This window comes from Oncorhynchus tshawytscha, linkage group LG16, assembly GCF_018296145.1.
Source record: "Oncorhynchus tshawytscha isolate Ot180627B linkage group LG16, Otsh_v2.0, whole genome shotgun sequence".
NCBI lineage: Eukaryota > Metazoa > Chordata > Actinopteri > Salmoniformes > Salmonidae > Oncorhynchus > Oncorhynchus tshawytscha.
The window spans coordinates 20,037,924-20,050,354 of record NC_056444.1 but is presented as its reverse complement, the minus strand read 5'-3'; the positions used below and the strand labels follow the sequence as shown (position 1 = coordinate 20,050,354).

General features: G+C 41.4%; 1 protein-coding gene across 1 annotated transcript in view; it reads left to right on the top strand.

Moving 5' to 3' along the window:
- ctnnd2a (catenin (cadherin-associated protein), delta 2a) overlaps positions 1-12,431 on the top strand; it is a 396,841-nt gene that overhangs the window by 313,216 nt on the left and 71,194 nt on the right. Inside the window, exon 16 of the mRNA XM_042298940.1 lies at positions 9,700-9,817. Coding sequence (XP_042154874.1) covers positions 9,700-9,817 — 118 coding nt within the window. The remainder of the gene's footprint in view (positions 1-9,699; positions 9,818-12,431) is intronic.

The window sequence follows — 12,431 nt, the reverse complement described above, 5'->3', positions numbered from 1 at the left end:
TCTGTCTCTCGTAGGTGTTGATAACTATAATTAGATCAGTGGTGCTGCTGGTGGCAGCTGGCCAGCTGTGTGAGGTACAAATATTTGATTGATTGGTGTGTTTTTTGGCACTCTCTACTGCCAAATTGTTGACATTTTGCTTGGAACACACTCACAAGCACACACATTAACTTGCACACACACACACACACACACACACACACACACACACACACACACACACACACACTCAAACACAGCCAAACATACACACATAATGATATCAGTCTTATCAGGCCAAACACGGAGACTCCTGTGGAGGGCTTTCCTTCTCTTCTATGCAGGGGCTTGTTTTTACCTTTATTTAACTAGGCAAGTCAGTTAAGAACAAATTCTTATTTACAATGACGGCCTACCCCGGCCAAACCCTCCCCTAACCCAGACGATGCTGGGCCAATTGTGCGCCATTGGACTTCCGAACACAGCCGGGTTGTGATACAGCCCGGGATCGAGCCCAGGTCTGTAGTAACGACTCTAGCACTGCGATGCAGTGCCCTAAACCGCTGCGCCACTCAGGATCCAAAAAGAGGGACAAGTGACCAAAACAGGGACAAGGTGTTACCTACCGGCTCTCAATCCCTAATTAGGGCTGTTACGGTGACCGTATTACCGCCGCACCTGCAGTCACGAGTCATTATGGTGGTAAAATTCCATGTCACCTTGGAATTATCCAAGTTCTGATGCTGATGATAGTCATTAGAAGCCTACCAAGCTTGCTAACTACCTGGTACTCAGCACTCTATTGTCCCTGTAATCACTCTGACATCAGTGTAAATGGACTCATTATTCGAAATTCTAATCAAACACTTAACGAGAGCCAATAAGCTCATGTTGCACAACATTTTTATAGGCTATGCTATTGCATAAGAGAACAGCGTTTTGATGGCCTCTATTAAAAAGAAGAGGATCCCATCAGCTTCCTATAGGCTAGGAGTACTATAGAGTATTTATTTCTTAACTTTCCTAATATTAAGCACATTGCTTCTCTTTAAATCAGCAGTATAGCCTAGCTGGCTGGCATGAAAATGAACCATGGGAAAAGCGTCCTCATTCACTATTTAAGTGCATAGATGGCATGTATTTTTTTCCCCCTGGCCCTGTTTCTAGACAAATGCATGATAACAGTCCATTCTGAATAAAATAAAAAATCACACATATATTGTTTAGTGTACGTAATGACAAGATTAAATCAAGAATAGTCTGATGGGTGACAATATTAGCCTATCACTTGTGAATGATGCCCAGCTTGTGCAGTAAGGCAAGAAACAGTGCATGCCTTTTTTTGCGACTTTTTCAAATCAAAGTTGCACACATCACTAGGCCTAGCCCATAGGCTTATATGTGTTAATAAGGTTTGTATCACAACTAAAGTGGCCAAATACCTTCTTAAAATGAGGTATGTTAATCTGCTTAACAACACGTACAGAGCCTAACTGGAATACATACGCAGCGTGTGAGTTTGGGGAAGAAAATGTTCACCATAAAAATGCACCTTTATAATACAAGTATTACATTTATAATCACATTTGCGGTCACTTTTGAGAATGGTGTTTTCCCACTGATTGATTGAATTTAGGAACATTTGCACTTATAGCCTACTGCTGTGTGTGCATTGCTGCACTTATCATGTAAAGAAATAGCCTAATATTTTATCAAGATTTTGTCCTAAACCTTCTGATCTGTTGCATCAGCCTCATTGCTTTTAAAGGTTCTGATGCTAGTGGTGTATTAATTTGGGATCTATCCCATCCTATAACTGTCCCAGACTATGCATGGAATATTTATTTCTCCCACAGAATAGAATAGGTGGGAGAAATAACTTTTGTACGATGGGTGATAGTCGATTGACGTAGGCTACTGCTTTTGCTGTTCGTTAGGCATACTCATCTTGTTGGCTGATGAAAAGTAAATGTTGAGAGTTCTTCCAACATCTTCAATATGTGCCTCGGAATTTGATAAGGAAGCATGCAGTTGCGTCCCTGATGTGTCTGTCTTCACTTGTAGCCTGTGAGAAGGACCCGATCATATGACAGGCATTGGCTAATAAGAACTGAGATTTCTGAGGGAGCCATGTGAGTGAGAGATGCCTCGGGGGAACACAGCTGGGAGAAGGGAATTCCAATGATTATATTCAGCCAAAGGGCACAAAGGCCACTAGCCGCAAAATACATGGAATCTTTAGGGGGAATTACGGCCCCTCAAAGGGGATGCCACTGGAAAATTCGAGGCATTGTCAAGTGCTTGTCAAATTGTGAATGAGAGACTGATGAAGTGTGTACTGCCTGCACAAAAAAAGCAGAGCTCATGTCTTTCATGCAACTTTTTTCAAATCCTCATTAGAGTTGCATCATGCAGCCTTAGAATCTAAACATATAGCCCAATGTTTGTATTACAACTAAAGTAGCATAAATAACTCTAAATTAAGCATATAGGACGACCTGTTTCTTTGTTAAGTGCTCAACACAGAATTGCCGCATGTACGCGCACTCCCTGAAATCATTTGGAGAATATATCCTTTCTATTTAATTCAGCTATGTTGAATAGTCGTTCTTCATACTATAAAATAATAAAAAATAATGCCCCTAAATTCTAAGCAAATCTGGTCTGCTAAATGAACTTGTGTAGCCCACAGCCATTTGGCATAGCCAGATCAGGACCTAATATATGGACAACTCACACGGAACCCAAACCGGCTGCGCGCATGTGCCATCGTGCGCTATCGTGCATAAATGTATTTTGCCCCCCCACACCAAACGCAATCACGACACGCCGGTTAAAATATCAAAACAAACTCTGAACCAATGACATTCATTTGGGGACAGGTCGAAAATCATTAAACATGTATGGCAATTTAGCTAGTTAGCTTGCACTTGCTAGCTAACGTTAATTTGTCCTATTTAGCTAGCTTGCTGTTGCTTGCTAATTTGTTCTGGGATATAAACATTGAGTTGTTATTTTACCTGAAATGCACAAGGACCTCTACTCCGACAATTAATCCACACACAAAACGGCCGACCGAATCTTTTCTAGTCATCTCTCCTCCTTCCAGGCTTTTTCATCGTTTAACTTATATGGTGATCGCATCTAAACTTTCATTGTTTTACCACAACTACCGGCAAAACAGTTTGTCTTTCAGTCACCCACGTGGGTTTAACCAATGAGGAGATGACACGTGGATACCTGCTTCTATAAACCAATGAGGAGATGGGAGAGGCAGGACTTTCAGCGCGATCTGCGTCAGAAATAGGAATGAGTTCTATTTTAGCCCTTGGTGTCGCAGACGCTCGTTGGCGCACGCGAGCAGTGTGGGTGCAATAATTGAATAACATGGATTTCTACATTTAATTTGCGAAGCTCGCCCACGCGACGTGTCCGGTCTGGTCAGCATGTCAGAATATGCTATTCTGTTCTTCTGAAGTAGAATTCATTTTCTTCCTATCATGTTTCTTTACACCTGTCTAAAATAAGTAATGGATATATTGTGAAGGTGTAGGCTATATTAAATGGATTTCTTAGTTTTTTAAAATGTAGATATTCCAAAGGTCTGCATCAGTGGCTTGTAGGCTATGTGTGGAAGCCAGGAGATGCTATTTTTTTAAATGTTAATTAACGGTCAATTACCGTGAGACCGGCAGTTATTTGGTTGACAACCACCGGCTGACAAAATTTCATGACCACCCTAGCCCTAATCCTGTTGAAACATCTGGTGTCTGCCCCCTGCAACCGGTGTCTCGCGCGCGCACGCACACGCACACACACACACACACACACACACACACACACACACACACACACACACACACACACACACACACACACACACACACACACACACACACACACACACACACACACACACACACACACACGCACTCGCACGCACACGCACACGCACACGCACACGCACACACACACAGACAGAGACACACACAGACAGTCAGACAGACAGAGACACTAAAAGACAGAGACAAACACAGACAGTCAGACAGACAGAGCTGTTACATCCGCAGTCCTCCTCGGGTTATTCATATCTTGGACAACAGAAGATAGCCATCTGGTGCTAATATTTTTTTAAATTCTACACTTGACCAAAAATCTAGTTTCTAGTAGCATTATTGAGAATCTATAGATTTCAAATGTACTATAAGTTTACTTGAAAGCCAATAAGATATACAATTCTTCAATGGTTGCTATACCAAGTAATACATAATGCATTATAAACTGTGTGGTTCAAGCCCTGAATGCTGATTGGCTGACAGCCATGGTATATCAGACCGTATACCACGGGTATGACAGAACATGTATTTTTACTGCTCTAATTATGTTGGTAACCAGTTTATAATAGCAATAAGGCACCTCAGGTTTGTGGTATATGGCCAATATACCACGGATAAGGGCTGTATCCAGGCACTCTGCTTTGCATCGTGCATAAGAACAGCCCTTAGCCGTGGTATATTGGCCATATACCACACCCCCTCGTGCCTTATTGCTTAATTGTACCATGGCTTCACTTTGAAACAATTTACAGGAAAGCAGATAGTTATTCAACTGCTAAGAATAACACATATATAAGTATTTAATGTGTGGGTTATTAAATCCTATGCTAAAGGTGTTCAATAAGTAATTAGCTAACAACGTATGCTAATTCATTAGATGGGATTTATAGAGAGTAACACATAATAAATTAGCGGCGTTAGCGCTAAAGGCTAACAGGCTCATTTACTGCTGGAAATAACCAGTTACCTGCCTGGAGATTTTACACACACTCTGAGGATATGATTGGTCATATAGTAGGGTGTTTGAGGGTGTGTGCGTTGGTGTGTTTGTGTTTAATCTCAGCGATCTCCCGTAGTAGATTTCTGATGATCTGTCTCAGAGGTTTATTAAGAGGAGAGGTCAGACTATTTCTTCTTCTGACTCCACCTCACACACACACACACACACACACACACACACACACACACACACACACATGCCCGCTCACACTCTCTCTCACACACACACACACACACACACACACACACACACATGCCACACACACACACATGCCCGCTCACACTCTCTCTCTCACACACACACACACACACGCACACGCACACACGCACAGAGTAATTAGGTGGGGCTTATTCACATTTTCCCAAGTTCTTTCTTTCCTTATGACGGGTGTCACCATCGCGTTACCTCATCTCAGAAAACATACAGTCTGTCTCCAGCATGTTATTACACAGTCCACACCACCATTCCACAACATTGTTCCTCAACCTTTCGTTAAACCAGGAATCGGTAAGCTGGTGCCCCATGTGGGATCTATCACATTATAATTAGCACTAGAGATGTGACTAAATCAGTTTAAATCTGAACTGGAAACTATGACAGCTCTGCAGCCTGTAAATTAAGATTTAGAAGAGTGGTATTCACATTTTTTCCACCAGAATTTCTGGAGACCTATGTTTTTCACATCCTTAAAATCGGTACATTTAGATTTTTACATCAACAAATAACCTCTTATCTAAATGAAATTAAATCAATAAATACATTTACCCCATAATTATATTTTTCTAAAGATCTTTCTCAACAAAATGTGTATATTTTCCCATACAAAAATCGAAATTAATTGCTGACCCCACTGCAGTTCCCTTGTTGCGACCACTGATTTAGACGATGGTCTACGTCTGGGGACTTCGTTCTTACTCTGTCCTGGTGGAACTCACACATGCTAGTCTCTATTGACAACCAATCCACAACAGAAGGAGAGATGTGGGAGAGAGGTGAGGATAGGGCTGTGTCCTCTCTGCTTCATTAAAACTGTACTCAGGAAATGAAGATGGCATCCCACTCACACATCAAGCTAGCTATAAGTAGAAACATACTGTTTATAACATATCTCTACTCATAAGCAAGACTGTTGTGTTGGAATGATGAATTATTATTTGAATGTATTCAAATGTGTTTGAATATCATCCATGTTTGAGATTGATCAGGTTCATCAATCAGCCTATTTAAACATGATTAAAACATCCTGTCAGCCTGATTTGGGATTGATCCCCATAATTTACTTAAGGTGAATTCATATTGTATTCTGAGTTCATATCTGTCAGAACCATTGTCTCTGTTAGCAGCGAGAGCACAGTCTAAGGTTTCGTCGTGTATAGTATCATTTGTATGTTTGGTATTCAGAGAGCAGAGGAGATGACTTGACCTTCAGTGTGAACACAAAGCCCAGAGCTGGAGCGTCTAATTGACTGTCTGTCTGCTCATTACTGAAACACATGATTGGCTTCAGTTCACTCTGATGGGATGGATGCTGTTCTCACTTCATTTCCCTGGCCATACTGACACGTCTCTGTGTTTATTCATACATACAGGACCATCTTCCCTGTCCTGTCCTCACCCTACTGCTGTCCTCTGCTCTCGCCTCAAACCTCACCAACAACTCACCCTGTCGCCTTGTCTCCTTGTTATGAAGTAGCATGTGAAGAAAGTGTACAAAGGAAAGTAAATAGCTTAGTGCCTACTGTAACACACACAGGAAATCACACAAATTAACTTTTGCAAATGCATAACGTTCCTAAATAGAGGTTTTAGACATCAAAACAGTGGCTGCCAGCTATGTTGAATGTGTATTAAGCCAATATACCCAAAACCATAAAGACAATTAGCAGCATGGTGTCAAACATTAATACCCCAAATCATCAATACAGCTTCATTGACATGTAGCTGATGCCCTTATAAATATTTCACATTACAGAGAGAGGGGAAGGGAGAGAGAGAGAGAGAGAGAGATAATATCAGAAAGAGCGATAGCGAGAAAGAGCAAGCTAGACTTGGCGGGATATGTGTTCGGCAAATATATCATTTTCTTCCCCTGTCATCTGGCAATTGTATTGAATGAACTGTTACAATTGATTTAGCTGGCTCTGAACGCACTGGAAAGAAATGACAGAGCCAGGTAGTGTATGAGTCTGTATTGGGTATTATCATCCATGGCTGACTGGGAGATTGCATGGTGCGTGGATCAAATAGGTTCAGTCCCATTGGTTCCTAGCTGAGAATGATACTGACACCAGAGGTGGCTGGTGGGAGAAGCTATAGAAGGATGTTCTCATTGTAATGCCTGGAATGGAATCAATGGACCTGAGTCCAGCAAGTTGTTTCCATGTGTTTGATGTGTTTGGTACCGTTCCATTGATTCCATTCCAGCCGTTACAATGAGCCCATCCTCCCAATGCTCCTCCCACCAGCCTCCTGCAATTGACACAGTCACACACACATAAAGTGCATTGGGAAAGTATTCAGACCCCTTGACTTTTTCCACATTTTGTTACATTACAGCCTTATTCTAAATGTTATTCAATTGTATTTTTTCTCATCAATCTACACACAATACCCAATTGAGAAATTTGCGCAGATTTATACAAATAAAAATACTGAAATATCACATTTACATAAGTATTCAGACTATTTTCTCAGTACCTAGTTGAAGCACCTTTGGCAGCAATTACAGCCTGGAGTCTTCTTGGGTATGAGCTTGGCACACCTTTATTTGGGGAGTTTATCCCATTCTTCTCTGCAGATCCTCTCAAGCTCTGTCAGGTTGGATGGGGAGCGTTGCTACACAGCTATTTTCAGGTCTCTCCAGAGATGTTAGATCGGGTTCAAGTTCGGGCTCTGGCTGGGCCACTCAAGGACATTCAGAGACTTTTCCCAAAGCCACTCCTGCATTGTCTTGGCTGTGTGCTTAGGTTCGTTGTCCTGTTGGAAGGTGAACCTTCGCCCCAGTCTGAGGTCCTGAGTGCTCTGGAGCAGGTTTTCATCACAGATCTCTCTGTACTTTGCTCCGTTCATCTTTGCCTCGATCTTGACTAGTCTCCCAGTCGCTGCTGCTGAAAAACACCCCAACAGCATGATGCTGCCACCCCCATGCTTCACCGTAGGGATGGTGCCAGGTTTCCTCCAGACATGATGCTTGGCATTGAGGCCGAAGAGTTGAATCTTGGTTTCATCAGAACAGAGAATCTTGTTTCTCATGGTCAGAGAGTTTTTAGGTGCCTTTTGGCAAACTTTTTTTTTTTTTGCTCTGACATGCACTGTCAACTGTGGGACCTTATATAGACAGGTGTGTGCCTTTTCAAATCATGTCCAATCGATTGAATTTACCACATGTGGACACCAAACAAGTTGTAGAAACACCTGAAACACATGAACAATGGAAACAGGATGCACCTGAGCTCAATTTTGAGTCTCATAGCAAAGGGTCTGAATACTTATGTAAACAAGTTTGTTTTTATAAATGTGCAAACAAATCTCATAACCTGTTTTCACTTTGTCAATATGGGGTATTGTGTGTAGATTGCTGAGGATTTCCATTTGTTTTAATCCATTTTAGAATAAGGCTGTAATGTAGAAAATGTGAAAAAGTCAAGGGATCTGAATACTTTCCGAAGGCAGGTATGCACAGCCAGGTCACCCTTGATTCAAGTCAGCATTGTCCGTCCATCTCTGAGGACGTTGGGAGATGAAGTGGAAACCGGCCATTAGGGGCATCAGTGAGTGACGTTATATTGAAGTAGGTTTCGGTTTTGCTAGGGCATTGTGGACATAGATGGCAGATGGGTGTAAGCATCTGATTCCAGAGGTTGAAAGTTCAATATAAATATAATATGAAGCAATATAAAGTTGTTTTTAAAATGTTGTTTTAAGCTTATCCCAAACCTTAACCCTTACCTTAACCATTTTGAATGAATGCCTAAACTTAACCTAAACACCTCTAAATGTGATGTTTGCAACAACTTCAAAACGTTACATTTGGGAAACATGGATGAACGTCTAATTCTGACATGAGACTGTGAGAGCTAGTTGAGTAGGCCTATCATTACTTCACTGGACAACAGAATTATACTAAAATACATACTTGAACGTTTGAGAGTTGGCTCAATTTCACGCCCTTGACTGAAGCTAGCTAACAAGGGTGTATGTGTTGAGCGGCACCAGAATTAAAAACAAGCCTTAACGTTTTGTAGTTAATAAATCCAATGTGACTGTAAAAACTAGTTGGGTACGCACAAAGAGCAGACACACACATGCTCACATACACAAACATATTCATTTTTTGTCCTTCATGCTGGTTCAATCATGCATTTCCCTGGCCTCCTGAGTGGCACGGTGGTCTAAGGCACTGCAGCACAGTGCCACCAGAGATTCTGGGTTTGAGTCCAGGCTCTGTCGCAGCCGATTGGGAGACCCATGTGGCAGCTCAATAGTGGCCTAGCGTTGGTAGGGGAGGGTTTCACCGGCAGGGATGTCCTTGTCCCATTGTGACTCCTGTGACGGGCCGGGCTCAGTGCACGTTGACGCGTCGCCAGGTGTAAGGCGTTTCCTCCGACACATTAGTGCGGCTGGATTCCGGGTTAAATAGGCAACTCCCATACGGCTCTCCCGAGTCCGTATGGGAGTTGCAGTGATGAGACTGTAACTACCAATTGGATACCACGAAATTGGGGTAAAATAAATAAATAAATAATACGTTTTTTTAAAGATTACAAAAATCTTGCAATTCCCTTTTGGGTGGATATCATTCCCGAATCCCAATGTTAGAGTTTTACAGGGTCATACCCTGTGGTGTATCAAATTATCTTGTCCCCATCCCTCTGTGTGTTTCAGAAATGTGAGTTCTGCTGGAGAGGAGGCCAGGAGGAGGATGAGAGAGTGTGACGGACTGACAGACTCCCTCCTCTACATCATACAGACCGCTCTGGGCAGCAACGACATCGACAGCAAGGTGTGTGTGGGGGTCTGTGTGTGTGTGTCCATCAGTTCAATACAGTAGTAGAGAAACGTTGTGGATGGCTACCTTCTCAAGGTTGCTTTAGCTAAGTCTCTCTAAATGAGGAGTTTATTTCCAAAATGCTATATCCACCAATTGTCATCAGAAAGGATTGCTTATGGGTACTTTCATGTGTGTGTAAAATATAAAATCTGTTCTCAGATTTTTGATGTGTATGAATTTTTTGTTATTTGGAAAAATGCTATATATCCATTGTTTAACTGGAATGGAATGTTCGTATCCTGTATATTTGAGTGTGAAATGTGATTGTCTCACCTAGCTATCTTAACATGAATGCACTAACTGTAAGTCGCTCTATATAAGAGCATCTGCTAAATGACAAAAATATAAATGGAAATGTTTTACATACAGATCTCATATTGCTGTATTTAATTATTTTAAAAATGTTTTTGCAATATTGATGTCACAAATGTATAATTTTTGCAGTTCTTTATTAGAAATGTAGTTATTTATGGCCTCCCAAGTGGCGCAGCGGTCTAATGCCTGAATTCAAAATGGAGGCGTCGCTACAGACCCTAGTTTGATCCCAGGCTGTGTCAAAGCTGGCTGTGACCAGGAGACCCATGAGGCGGTGCACAATTGGCCCAGCTTTGTCCGGGTTTGGGAAGGATTTGGCCGGTTGGGATTTCCATGTTGCACTCTAGCAACTCCTTGTGGCGGACCGGGTGCCTGCAAGCTGACTTCGGTCGCCAGCTGGACTGTGTTTCCGACACATTGGTGTGGCTGGCTTCCGGGTTAAGTGAGCACTGTGCTGGGAACTGCCTGGCAGGGTTGTGTTTTGGAGGACGCATAGCTCTCAACCTTCGCCTCTCCCGAGTCCGTAAGGCAGTTGCAGCGATAGGACAAGACTGTAACTACCAATTAGGGAGAAAAAGTACAAAAATAGAAATGTAGTTATTTGTTACATTTGGCTGTGTAAAACCTAGCAGTACTACTTATTTCTCTGAAAGTGAGGCGGATATATACAGTGACTTCAGAAAGTATTCATACCCATTGACTTATTCCACATTTTGTTGTGTAACAGCCTGAATTCAAAATGGATTTAAAAAACCAACATGTTCTCACCTATCCACACACAAGACCCCATAATGACAAAGTAAAAACATGTTTTTAGAAATGTTTGGTAATTTATTGAAAATGAAATACAGAAATATTTAATTTTACAAACAGGACCAGTCAAAATGTTGGACACACCTACTCATTCAAGGTTTATCTTTATTTGTACTATTTTGAAATAACACATTTGGAATCATGTAGTAACCAAAAAGTGTTAAACAAATCAAAATATATTTGAGATTTGAGATTTTTCAAAGTAGCCACCCTTTGCCTTGATGCCAGCTTCACACACTCTTGGCATTCTCTCTGAAGGAACTGAAGCATTTTGCCAAAAAACACGATTATTTGTCTCTTTGAAAGAAAACCATCAAGTGATACATTTTAAACAAATACGTTTGTCATTGAACAACCCCACGCCATGATTAGATAGTGAAAAAACACACTTTCATAATGGAAATAGCGATTTGGAATGTAACTCTGCACAATCATAGGAGGGCTCTGGTGTCTCCACAGTAACGAGAATTGATTGGCAAGCATGGGGCCAATAGCCATTGTCATTGACAAGTCCCAAGTTATTAGGAGACACTCTGACAGGGTGACACTTTTCATTATTTTTGTGGACTTTCTATCCTCCTGATCTAGCCTCTATCTCTCTCTCTTTCTTTAATCTTTATATTCTGTCTTTCTCTTCTATTTTGTCTACCTCCCACTTTCTTTCTCTACCTTCATCCTGTCACTCTGTTCAATAAATGAAAGTAAACCAACCTTCATTCCCTGTTGCAGTTTACCTCCAGAGTTGTTTACCTGATGTTTACCTCTGGAGTCATTTGCATGTTGTTTACATCTGGAGTTGTTTACCTGTGTTTACACCTGGAGTTGTTTACATGTTGTTTACATCTGGAGTTGTTTACATGTTGTTTACATCTGGAGTTGTTTACCTGTGTTTGCTTCTGGAGTTGTTTACCTGTGTTTACTTCTGGAGTTGTTTACCTGTGTTTACTTCTGGAGTTGTTTACCTGTGTTTACTTCTGGAGTTGTTTACCTGTGTTTACTTCTGGAGTTGTTTACCTGTGTTTACTTCTGGAGTTGTTTACCTGTGTTTACTTCTGGAGTTGTTTACCTGTGTTTACTTCTGTAGTTGTTTACCTGTGTTTACATCTGGAGTTGTTTACATGTTGTTTACATCTGGAGTTGTTTACCTGTGCTTACATCTGGAGTTGTTTACATGTTGTTTACATCTGGAGTTGTTTACATGTTGTTTACATCTGGAGTTGTTTACATGTTGTTTACATCTGGAGTTGTTTACCTGTGTTTACTTCTGGAGTTGTTTACCTGTGTTTACATCTGGAGTTGTTTACATGTTGTTTACATCTGGAGTTGTTTACATGTGGTTTACATCTGGAGTTGTTTACATGTTGTTTACATCTGGAGTTGTTTACCTGTGTTTACTTCTGGAGTTGTTTACCTGTGTTTACATCTGGAGTTGTTTACA